Source organism: Zingiber officinale, chromosome 3A (genome assembly GCF_018446385.1).
Source record: "Zingiber officinale cultivar Zhangliang chromosome 3A, Zo_v1.1, whole genome shotgun sequence".
NCBI lineage: Eukaryota > Viridiplantae > Streptophyta > Magnoliopsida > Zingiberales > Zingiberaceae > Zingiber > Zingiber officinale.
The window spans coordinates 83,889,746-83,902,373 of NC_055990.1; the positions used below are offsets into that span (position 1 = coordinate 83,889,746).

Here is a 12,628-nt window from a genome sequence, read left to right on the forward strand (position 1 = left end):
TAGGGCACACTCTAGCATATCTTCGAGTACCGATTTACTCGCTCTCGACCATCCGTCATGGATGGAATCTTGTCTTGAACTTTAACCGTGCCCAATCTTGTACACACTCCCAAAGTGTGATGTAAATCTTGCTCTCTGAAATAATGGTACGTGGGACTCCATGAAGTCTGACGATCTCCGAGATACAACCGAGCTAGCTTCTCCATGGAGTAGGATATCTTGATAGCTAAAAGTGGGCTGATTTAGTCAACCTGTCGACTATTACCTAGATGGCATCCAAACCATCCGTGGTTCTGGGTAGTCCCACTATGAAGTCCATAGAGATATCCTCCCACTTCCATTCCGGAATCTGTATAGGCTGCAGAACTCCTCCTGGTCGCTGATGTTCTGCCTTGACCCTCTGACAGGTGAGGCAGATGCTAACATATCTGGCGATGTCTCGCTTCATCCCGGGCCACCAAAAATGTTTCTTCAGGTCTTGATACATTTTGGTGGAACCTGGATGCATCGCATAGGGAGTCCTGTGAGCCTCATCTAAAATCTGTCTCCGTAGATCTGGAACACAGAGTCTGTCACCAAAATACAACACCCCCCTATCGGACACTCTGAATTCTCTACTTTCTGGTTCTGCTAGCCCTTGCTTGATTTTCTGAATTCCAGGGTCCTGCTCCTGAGCTGACTGAATATCACCAAGCAAGGTAGACTCTAAGGTCATAGTAGAGAGTTGTCCAACGATGAGCTCGAGACTGAAATCTACGATCTCCTTCTGTAGGGGCGGTGACATGGCTGTAAGAGATAATAAGGTAGCACTGGATTTTCTGCTAAGTGCATCGGCTACCTTATTGGCTTTCCCTGGATGGTAGAGGATGTCTATGTCGTAGTCTTTGACCAGCTCTAACCATCTGCGCTATCGCATATTCAGATCCTTCTGAGTGAAAAAGTACTTCAGACTCTGATGATCTGTATACACTCTGCACTGAGCTCCATACAAATAATGTCTCCAAATTTTTAGAGCGAACACCACTGCTGCAAGCTCAAGGTCATGAGTAGGGTAATTCTTCTCATAATCCTTGAGTTGTCTGGAGGTATAGGCGATCACCTTACCGTTTTGCATCAGCACTGCTCCTAGTCCCAACTTAGAGGCATCACTATAGATGTCAAAGCTGCTGGTGTTGTCTGGTAGAGCCAAAATGGGAGCACTGGTCAATCTCCTTTTTAGCTCGCTGAAGCTGTTCTCACAGTCCTCGGTCCACTGATACTTTCTGTTCTTTCTGGTAAGAGCTGTCAGTGGGGAGGCTATCCTGGAGAAGTCCTCTACGAATTTTCTGTAATAGCCTGTTAATCCCAGAAAGCTTCTGATCTCGCTAGCGTTCTTGGGTCTCTTCCAATTGCTCACAGCTTCTATCTTACTGGGGTCTACCATAATACCCTCCTTTGAGATGATGTGACCCAGGAAGGACACCTGATCTAACCAAAATTCACATTTCGTGAACTTGGCGTATAGCTGGTGCTACTGAAGGGTCTGCAATACTAGTTTCAGGTGCTCTGAATGTTCTTCCTGAGTTCCTGAATAGATAAGAATGTCATCGATAAACACAATAACAAACTTATCTAAATACTCCCTGAATACTCTGTTCATGAGATCCATGAATGTAGCTGGAGCATTGGTCACGCCAAAGGGCATGACTACGAACTTGTAGTGTCCGTATCTAGTTCTGAATGCTGTCTTAGGTATATCCCCTTCGTTAACCTTCACCTGATGATAACCTGATCTGAGATCTATCTTAGAGAACACTGCTGCCCCCTTCAGCTGGTCGAACAGGTCATCGATTCTGGGGAGGGGATACCTGTTCTTGATTGTAACTTGGTTTAGTGATATGTAGTCTATGCACAGTCGCATGCTTCCATCCTTCTTCTTCACGAACAATACAGGCGCTCCCCAGGGTGAGTGACTCAGGCGTATGAAACCCTTGTCAAGCAGCTCCTGTAGTTGCTCCTGAAGTTCCTTCAGTTCTGCTGGAGCCATGCAATAAGGCGCTTTGGAGGTAGGATTTGTACCGGGAATGAGCTCTATCTCATAGTCAATCTCCCTGTCTGGTGCTAAGCCTGGTAACTCTTCAGGGATGACTGCTGGGTAGTCACATACGACTCGAACCTCTGCTAGCTGGTGGTTCTTGTCCTGGCTGGCGTTGACTACGTGTGCTAGGAATCCTGTACATCCTGAATGCAGTAGCTTCTGTGCTTTCATAGCTGAGAGAAACTTCTTGGCCTTTCTCTTTGGTTCTCCGCTGTATTCAAATTGCACTGCCGCTTCAGGTTGGAAGATGACTTTCTGTTTATGGCACTCTATGGTAGCACCGTATCTAATCAGAAAGTCCATTCCAAAGATCTTAGATGGTCCTCCTTTTGGGTCACTTCCTGATTTGCGCTTGCTGTTGGAGTTCCCTTTCCAGTTAGAGCTGTGGCCTTGCTGTTTTTGAGTGTGAGAGTTTCCTTGGCCTTTGGACTCTGAGGAGGCTTGCTTCTGCTGCTTTATGCTGTTCTGGTAGTGCTCTGTGGTCAAGGCACTGCTCACTAACTCCTCTGTGATTTGTGGCCTATGTATGCCACCAGCCACGTTCACTGCTCTCTTTGGCCTCAGCATCTTGAGCATCAACCGGATTCGTTCCTTTTATGTGCTGACTAGCTCTGGGCATACACGAGCCAACCTGTTGAATTTCTTCACGGCTTCCTCAACTGATAGGTTGCCCTGACGAAACTCAGTGAACTCGTCGTAGTGGCGGTTTGTAACCCGTATGTGAAAGAACTCCTCGAAGAATTCCTTCTCGAAGTCAGCCCATGACATCTGGTTCACTGGGCGCTTCGTTCTGATTCTTTCCCACCACATGCATGCATCTCCTGTCAGGCAGAAGGAGGCACACTTCACCTTCTCGTGTTCTGGCCAGTCCAGAAGCTCCATCGTGCTCTCCAGTGTTTTGAACCAGGCTTGTGTATCCCATGGTTCACTAGTGCCTGAGAAGTTCTCTGGCTTGACCCGCTGCCACTGGATCAGATAGGCTTCCTTTCTTGGCTCAGCTGTTGGGACTTGGCTGGACTGGTGGAACCTCTAAGACTACCGAGTCGTCAAATTCGATTCCGGGGTGAGGGTATTTTTTGGTTAGCCTTTAAGGTGGCTATTTCTGTTGCTGTTCAGCTAGCTGCTGCTGTAACTGAACCACTAGTGCTGTAAGGTCTGGCCTCTTGCTGGGGCTCAGTAGCTAGTGCCCTTCTAGCTGGGCGTCCTCGTGCCATTTCTAAAGACATAGAGAACATAACATAACTAAGGTAATTACAGTTATATCACTACTGATATCATGTTTAAAACTATCACATACAACCAGCAGTAGGCATATAAACATGAACTGTAACTAGAAAGCAAGAACAATAAAGAGAGTAGAGGTATTCTTACTTGGAAGCTGCAGGTACAATGCTGATGTGTGTGTAGGAAGTATGGAACACTGCTCTTATACCACTCTGTAACGACCCACCTTCTAGGTACTGGCTGTAAGGCCGGTCGCTACAATTATGCTAAACTATACTATGCAGAAAGCTGGGCTAATTAAAATTTTACTCTACTAATGACGGATACAACTGCTAAGAAAGGTCTAAAGACCTTCTTTGCTGGTGTACATATGCTAAGGAGGGGAAACTGAACATCCCAACTCGGCTAGGGACTAGAAACTACACTTCCCAACTAACTACAGACCTGCCGATCGATCCGCAGATCGATCGAAGCTATGGGGCATTCGGTTCCCAACTGGATCGGTCGGGCAGACCGATCCATGTGTGGCTGGATCGGTCGGCTGACCGATCCAGGTACCCGAAACTTCTGGAACGCTACTGTATCGTGCTGGATTGGTCGGCTGACCGATCCAGGAGGATACAGTAGCATTCTGTATCTGTCTGGATCGGTCGGCAGACCGATCCAGCGTCTGATTTCCTGATACGAAATCAGAGATGCTGATTTCGACACTTTGTCGTGCCAAAACCACCTGCAACCACTCTAAATCAATGCAAATCACACTACTATAAAACTACTAATATTCTAAACCTGGCATACTACATAATGCATGGTTTACTATTTCATAACACTTAACAAATCAAAAACTGAATAGTAACAACTGAAACCACTAAGTACTAATACTGAAGTAAAACTGTTTAGATCCCAAAGATCTTTATTCCAACTCCTGCCCACACACATCCTGATAGCATTGCCCTCCAGCCTCCGCTACTGGTCCACTTTTCTTTTACCTGTATCTGCAGTATAAGAAAAGTAGTATCTGTAAGCTAAAAAGCTTAGTAAGAAACCATCTACCTCACAAAAACATGCATACGATGCAGATATGTTTTAAAAACATGCTGTTGGAAAGTAGATGCTGTACATGGCATGGCATGGCATTTATTCATATGAATAGAAACTGAGCATGGCATTTATTAAAAACTGAGTACGGGTGCTAAACTGAACATAGCAATCATACTTGCAAAAATAGAGCTGCGCATGAAAACTGAAACTGAATACAAATCATGGAACTGAACTAAGCTGATCATGATCTGCACTAAACTAACTGAGCTGGTACTGAAAATAAGATGAACTCACATAACTGATTGTGAATTTGAAGAAAACTATACATATAATAAGTGAAAATACTAAACATGCTGTTGATGGGCCCTGGCAACTGTACTTACTATGCGCGCATCCCTATCCAAACCCGGGATTGCAAGTTCCGAATCTAGTAGGGTTTACTAGGTTAGCTAAACCTAGGGACGACTATGGTAGTCCAGCCCAGTGGATATCTAATCCAGTAAAGTGCCACTGCTGAAAGTAAAAACTGAATGCTATATACTTATTTTGCTGAATCTAGGTTATCTGAACCTAGAACTAGGTTGTCTGAACCTAGAGGCGACTGTGGGAGCCTACCCATTGGACTGTAGTCCTACATAAGTTGAAATAAACTAACTTGCTATTTTAAATGCTTCTAGTGCATTTAATAAGTTCTTTAAACTGTCTATTACTGAGCTAGACATTTAATCGATCCCCTAGGATGCTCTAACTCTTCTCCCCCATTAGGGAGACCACCTATAGGCAACCGACAACGTCTAACCTCCTATCTGAAGAGGGAAGACGTGCCCGGCCCATCTAGAGGTGCTCAACTAAATCCCTAATCTGCGAAGAGAGTTAAATACACCCTAGATATCGATAAAAATCCGCATATATCCTAACTAAAGCATAAAAACTCAAACGGAAGCTATTATACTGCAGGTGAGGGGTTTCTTACCTTGTGTGCTAGATTTCTTACAAATCTAATCGCTAGAAATTCCGGTGGAGACGACTTCCCGACGATTCGCTCGCGTCCACGTGCTCTACTCGCGGAGGGGAACGTCCTTGTGCTGAAATCGTCACCGGAAAGTGTCCTTGGGCCCTAGGGAAAAACCCTTGGTCTTCCCTTGTTGTGGCGCCTAGAGAAGGGAGGAGAGGGAGAGGTGTTCGGCGTGAGGGTTTGGAGAGGGAGAGATTGCCGAACCAAATAAAAGAAAATAACCCAAACCAACTTAAGTTTTTAATTTATATTAAGTGGGTAACTAGGCCCAACTCAATTATAAATATATTTGATTCTCCTTTCTCTCAGCACGGCCCTACTGGGTCACCGGTTACTAAGGCTAACTAAAAGTTTAGCGGACCCGAGAGGTTCCGGGTTCTATTCCCTCTTAAGCCCTTTTTATTCTTTTAATTATTTTTGCTACTTCCGCTACTCGAAAAATTCCGGAAAAATATCTAAAAATTCCAGAAAAATCATAGAATAATCCTAATGCAAGTTTGAGAATTTTCGAGCGTTACATGGAATATCCGGTTTATCAAAGTAATCCAGACCTATGGATTTATTGAGTAAACGGATAAGTCTTGTGTATACAAAAGGTGTGATGGAAACGTGGTGGTATTTCTTGTACTATACGTAGATAGCATTTTTGGTAGTTGGAAACAATATCAAAATGTTATCAGAAGTAGGGGTATAGTTGTCCAAATAATTCGATATAAAGGACTTGGGAGAATGTATATATTCTTGAGATCAAAGTAATAAGGGATCGCAAGAAAAGAATATTTTACTTATCCCAAGCTTCATACATCGGAAAAATCCTTGCTCATTTTAAGCATGCAAAACTCCAAGAAAGGTTTCTTACCTTTTTCGGATAGAGTAACTTTATCTAAAGATATGTCTCTGTAGACATCAAAGGAGATAAAGGAAATAAAGGCAGTTCTTTATGCTTCGGCTAATGCTATGCACGAGATCAGAAATCTGTTTTGCCAAGGGCATAGTTAGCAGATATCAAAGTAACCCTGGACTGCAGTAAAACATATATTGAAGTACCTTAGAGGCACTAGAGATTATATGCTAGCTCACAAGGCAGTTAATTTGGTTCTTGTGGGTTGCATGGATTTTGACTTCCAATCGGATAGGAACAATAATAAGTCAACCTCGGGGTTTTGTGTTTACTTTAGGGGGAAAAGTCATAACTATGGAAGAGTGATAAGCATAGGTGTTTTTCTGGACTCCACCATAGAAGCTGAGTATATGGCAAGCCTCTGAGGTAACCATAAAAGCTGAATGACTCAATAACCTCAAGATAGACTTAGATATGATTTCTAGTTTGTCCAAAGATTATTACAATTTATTGTAATAATAATGGTGGAGTAGCAAACTCGAAGAAACCATGAGTCTATAAGGCAAGTAAACACAATAGAGCACAAGTACCACCCAATACGAGAAATTGTATAACGAGGAGAAGTTGTTGCCGCCTAGATTGCATCAGATGATAACCTAAGGTCCTAAAGGCAAGAGCTTTTTGAAAGGCATGGGAATCAGATGTATGGCAGCAGATATGGCAGCTTAGTCTTTTAGTATAAGTGGGAGATTGTTAGAGTGTATACTAAAAGCCTAGCTTTTGGTATAAACATTTATCTAGAAATAAGAATCACATTGGTCAGATGTCTACATTTATGATAAATGTAGTTGTTCAATTAATTTATATTGTAGATAACATGGTGTGTGGTGTCACACACAGAGGATCATGTTATCAGTACCTTATAAATTATAAACAGTAGCTCACAACCATGATGGAAAGGAACAAACCATTGGAAGGTCGTAGTGTAATTAGGTATTAGTTTATCTTAACTATATAATTACACTAGTACACTTAGAGTGTATTAAGTAGGACCATTAGAGGTCGTTTCTTTTATACTGACTTTATAAAGGAACAAAGACCTCAGTTATTATGGAAGTGTGTGCTCTTAATCCTAATATAATAACAAGCACATATATTTGATATTTATTTTTTTAATTTATCAATGGGTGAGATTTAGTTCGATGAATCAATAAGCCCGATAGGTTGGGAAATGATATCACTTATAGTGTGTGTTGTTGATTATAGAAGGAAACTGTGTCCTAGTAATCTAGGTTGAGAATGTCCCCAAGAGGAGCTCATAAGGATTGTCATGTTAAACCCTGCAGGTGGACTTAGTCCGACATGACAATAAGGTTGAGTGGTACTACTCTTGGAGCTAGATATTAATTAAGTGAGTTGTCAGTAACTTACTTAATTAGTGGACATTTGTTATCTTAAATACAGGGAGACTGACACACTCAAAATAAGAAGGAGCCCAAAAAATGTAATTTGGGATTGGTGCGATAGTTCAATAATAGTTCTCTAGTGGAATGAATTATTATTGATAAAATTAAGTTGTGTGTTCGGGGCGAACATGGGATGCTTAATATTATCGGGAGGCCAAAACCAATTCCTCCTCTCGGTCCCTCTCGTAGCCTCTTATTTATAGAGTACTATACCCACCTATACCCACCTTCTATACCCACCTAAAGGGGGCCGGCCAAGCTAGCTTGGGAACCAAGCTAGGGCTGACCTAGGTGTAAATTGGGGTGGCCGACCCTAGCTTGAACCCAAGCTAGAGGGGCCAGCCAAATTAAATTAAAAAAGAATTTTAATTTTAATTTTTATTATGTGGAAGATATAATTTATTAAAAAGAATTAAAATTAAATTATCTCTCTTGTAAAAGATCTACAAAAGATTAAAGAAAGAGATTAGATCTCTTTCCTTATTTGTAGATTGGTGAGATATTTTATTTTCTCTTTAAAAATTATTCACATGTTGTAAAATTAAAATTATGGAAATTTCTTTTTATCAACCATGAAGAGATTTTGAAGAGAAATTTTAATTTTAAAAATTTTCGGAAACAAATTAAGAAGTTTTAATTGTTGATTGAAACTTGTCTAATTTGATTTCATAAAGTGGTCGGCCATTAGAATTTAATTGGAAAAATTTTATTTTATTTTTCTCAATTAAATCATGTTAAGGAAATTAAGGAAATTTTATTGTAATTAAATTTCCTAATTTGCTTAGGCCAAGGAATATAAAAGAAGGGGTGAGGGTGTCTTCATGAGATACAACCTCTATTATTTCTCTCCCTCTTTTGTTCCTTGGTGTGGCCGGCCATCATCCTCTCCCTCTCTTCCTCTTGTGGTGGCCGAACCTCTCTCTCCCCTTGGAGCTCTTGTGGTGGCCGGATACTACTTGGAGAAGAAGAAGAAGAAGGAGAGAAAGCTAGCATCTCTTGGAGCTTGGTTGGTGTTTTGTTCTTCATCCTTGGTAAAGCTTCTTTGTGGCCAAACCTAGCTAGGAGGAGAAGAAGGTGGTTGGTGGTTTCTCATCTCGGAAGATCGTTGCCCACACAACGTCCGAGGTTAGAAGAGGAATACGGTAGAAGATCAAGAGGTCTTTCTAGAAGGTATAACTAGTAATTTTTCCTTTCCGCATCATGTTAGTTATTTATGAAAATAATACCAAATACAAGAGGCTTATGATTCTAGTATTTTGAATATGTTTTTTGATGTTGTGTTCTTTTGTTTTATTTTTCCTTGTGTTTTGATTGTTCTTTTCGGTTAACCTAAAGTTATTTTAGGAAATTAAATATTAGCTTTCTATAAAAGGTTTTGTCTAGTCGGTGGTGGTTGCTCCCATATCCAAGAAGGTCATGTGCCTCGCCACGTCAGTACTGAGAACCAATTATGGAAATTAATATTTAATGGAATTAATAACTTAAGGTGATTTGGGTCGAACGTATTAAGTTCCGCAGGAGACCCAAATCAAAACCTAAAAGAACGAATAGATTAAGTTTTGGATCAAACGTGTTAAGTTCCGCAGGCGATCCAAAATTTAATTTAAAAGAACACATGGTAGCTAGGAAAAGGCTCAGATCTTTGTACAAATTTTTTGTACAGTGGAACCTCTAGGTTTTCCGAGTAGCAACCAATAGTTTTCCCTGTCTCAGCCCTCGCCGGAAAGAAGCTAGGTGTAGAATCGAAGACAACAGTCATTCCCGCCCCCGTTCGCATTTCACCGCCGATCCTCCTGGTGGCCGCCATCTCTAAACCCTAAAATCTCTTCTTTTGGTCGGCGCAATTCGATCACTCTTCAAAAGACATTTTTTTTTCCTTTGCGCTAGAGAATGAGAAGTCGGCTCCATCCGACGGTGGCGAGAGGAACAAATCCGTGAGAAAATTCACCTTCAGAGATCTCGCCGCGCCCACTCACAACATTAGGGAGTCGAATCTAATCGGAGAAGGCGGCTTCGGGATAGTCTACAAAGGGCGACTCGATTCAGACCAGGCAAGTTGCTCACTCCTTCTCCCCTCCTCCTTGATTCTGCCATCTTGCGGCTTCGTCTGAACACTGGAACTTGGAAACCAGATTGTGGCCATCAAGCAACTTAAGCAGGATGGTTATCAGGGGAGCAAGATCACTGTGACCTCACAGGGCCCCTTCTCAAAGAGGTAGTTGCTTTTTCTTCTTCTCCTTGGAATCTATTTAATTCGTTATTTTCCCTTTTTGTTTAAATTTTTTCCGTCGCATGAATTTCCATTCTGCCGAGATCTGTCTTTTGGTGTTTTAGGTTAAAATTGCACTTACGCTGCATTGGTGAATAACCATCTTCATCTGTATTAGTTTCTCATCATTTGTGGCTGGAATTTGAGTAATTATTGTTTCAATATTCACTTTTAAGGCACTTTGCGCCGTGTTCTCAAGAAAAAGGTTTGTTTTTGCGTGTGAATAATGGAGCTGCACAACGCTCGATATATTATGTTTTATAGGTTGGACTCCTTATTTTGAGGCAGTGTTCATCTTTAATTTGTCTTGTTTTAGATAGTTTGGAGGTCAATACTATTCATCTTAGAAAGCCATTTGCTGCAGGGATTGTAAGTTGTGACAACATGAACTAGTGTTTGTAGGAGGCAAAAGTAGGTTCGAGATTTTGGTCTTTCCTGCATTTCCTTTTTCCATGGAAAACATTTTACCTAGTACAAATTTTAGGTTTCGATGTATGAAGTTGGTATCTCTGTGTGTGATTTATGTGTCTTTTGATTCCCCTGCTCATAGAAAAAACTAATTTGATTATTGTCTTATTCTCTAAGAATTTCGTCCTTGCCCCACCTTTTCTTATGCCTAACCTAAAACCTAAAACCTAAAATTGAAGTGTGAACTGACCAATCAAAAAATGGAATATGCAAAGGGGCTCACGTACTTGCACGATGTTGCAAACCCTCCCGTAATTTACAGGGATATGAAGGCGGCAAACGTGTTGTTGGATGAAAACTTCAACCCCAAGCTGTTTGATTTTGGACTTGCGCCTAAACTTGGGCCTGTCGACGACAAAACGCCTATTTATCTTAGCTTATAGTTTGGAAATCGAAACCTACTTCTGTGCCTTTGATGTTGAAATTCTTATTTGCTCTTCACCATTGTTTCTTCTTGTGTCGAAATTGAAACCGCGACTTGTATTTCTCTTTAGAAGATACACTTGAAATGCACTATATATGGTCGATTCTCATAACTGATTGTTTGCCAAGACTATAGAAGATGAATGTAGACTCCATTAAGTATCCAGTTTAAAGCAAAGGATCTCCATGTGTGTGTATTTTAATTGCATAATTTTAACCCTTCTAATACCATTTTGTCGCAGGTGTGGACACTACAAGAAGCTTGCCCCTGAATATGAAAAGCTTGGATCGAGCTTTAAAAAGGCTAAATCTGTTTTGATTGGGAAGGTTAGCATCGTTCTAAATCAGGCCAAGAAGCATCATCTCTTTTACTGAATAGGACATGCTCAGATTCCTTTTTTGGTTTTATCTTTTCTGATCATTTTGAGTCTAAATGTAGCACACTACTAGTGTGCTATACTGCCATGTAGTGATTGAGTCTAAATGTAGCACACTACTAGCAACTATCCCTTCTAATGTAGTAGTATTGACTCCAGACATTTGATCAGATTGTTCTTGATGTAAATAAAGATGTTCTTGTTGAATTCTATGATCCATGGTTAGTGTATTTGCTGAGGTTCTTTTTTTTCTCTCCATTTGTAGCATTAGATACTTTTCCTTATCCACTGTAGACGACTAAGTTTCTTATCTTCAAACAGGTGTGGCCACTGCAAGCATCTTGCTCCTGTGAGTATTTTTGTTGAGACAGGGCTTAAGACCTAGATTAGCCTAAGGTCATATTTGCCATGTTTTTAATTATGAGATTACTAGATCTAACCTGATTCATTGATGTGGATTTAGTCAATTGTGTACCTTGAATGCTTCATTAGTTCTGCTACCTATTTAGATTTTGGAGAAATATTATATGATGTTAATTTAGAGTAAGTTGAAAGTAGGTATCATTTATTGAATTATATGTATTTTGAAACTTACATATTGCTAAATAGTTGTCAAACTGAGAGTTCTGTATTTCTAATCACCTATGTACTAGATTTAGATTTGGGGAATTGTGGTAGTGTGATGTCAGTTGATACCTTAAATGCAGAATCAACATCTGATTGAGAGGAGGATCAGATTCACTCACAATTCTTGTTTTCTACAAATTTAATATTTGAATTCGTTGATGTTTGAGAAGAAGTGTAATGCTAAAATGCTTCCAACCTTATCCAACATTCATCTGACATGAAAATTGTGTGAAAAATGTGCATTATGACCTACTATATTTTGTGCTTAATCATTATTATTTCTCAAATTATCATGATGAAGTCCTCTTCAGTCATTTTTTTTGGTATATCATCCTTACTATGATAGGGTGTTAGCAATAATTTGGTTTGATATGAATGATTCCATCTAAAAATTCACTATACTAAAGACTATTTAGTCATTTCCTATGTGGGAGGATCAGAATTTTCAACTTTGTCATTCTGAAATTAGTTTGTTAAGCGGGATGCCTTTTGCATTTCAGGTACGGAGTTAGTGGTTATCCTACCTTGAAGTTTTTTCCCAAGGAAAACAAAGCTGGTGAAGATTATGAGGCTGAACGAGAGTTGGATGATTTTGTTAAATTTATTAATGTGAAATGTGGCACTAGCCGTGATGCGAATGGTCAACTTACTTTCCAGGTGAGTGATAGATTGTGAAGGATCATATTGACAAACTTTGTTCTTCAGTCCGTAGTTGTATATGATAGTTACTATCTTGTCTAACATTGCATACGTAACTTCATCAAGATATGTAAGCAAATCATAAATGCACATCTTAATTT

At 40.4% G+C, this 12,628-nt stretch overlaps 1 protein-coding gene across 1 annotated transcript; it reads left to right on the forward strand.

Moving 5' to 3' along the window:
* The first annotated feature begins 269 nt into the window (after positions 1–269).
* On the forward strand, positions 270–12,569 carry LOC122050497 (probable serine/threonine-protein kinase PBL21). The gene is made up of 10 exons (XM_042611395.1): positions 270–297; positions 9,552–9,715; positions 9,797–9,879; positions 10,110–10,138; positions 10,250–10,302; positions 10,581–10,714; positions 11,067–11,151; positions 11,361–11,422; positions 12,329–12,485; positions 12,534–12,569. Exons 1-10 carry the CDS (start codon positions 270–272, stop codon positions 12,567–12,569), a joined length of 831 nt encoding a protein of 276 aa, XP_042467329.1.
* Positions 12,570–12,628: the final 59 nt, after the last annotated feature.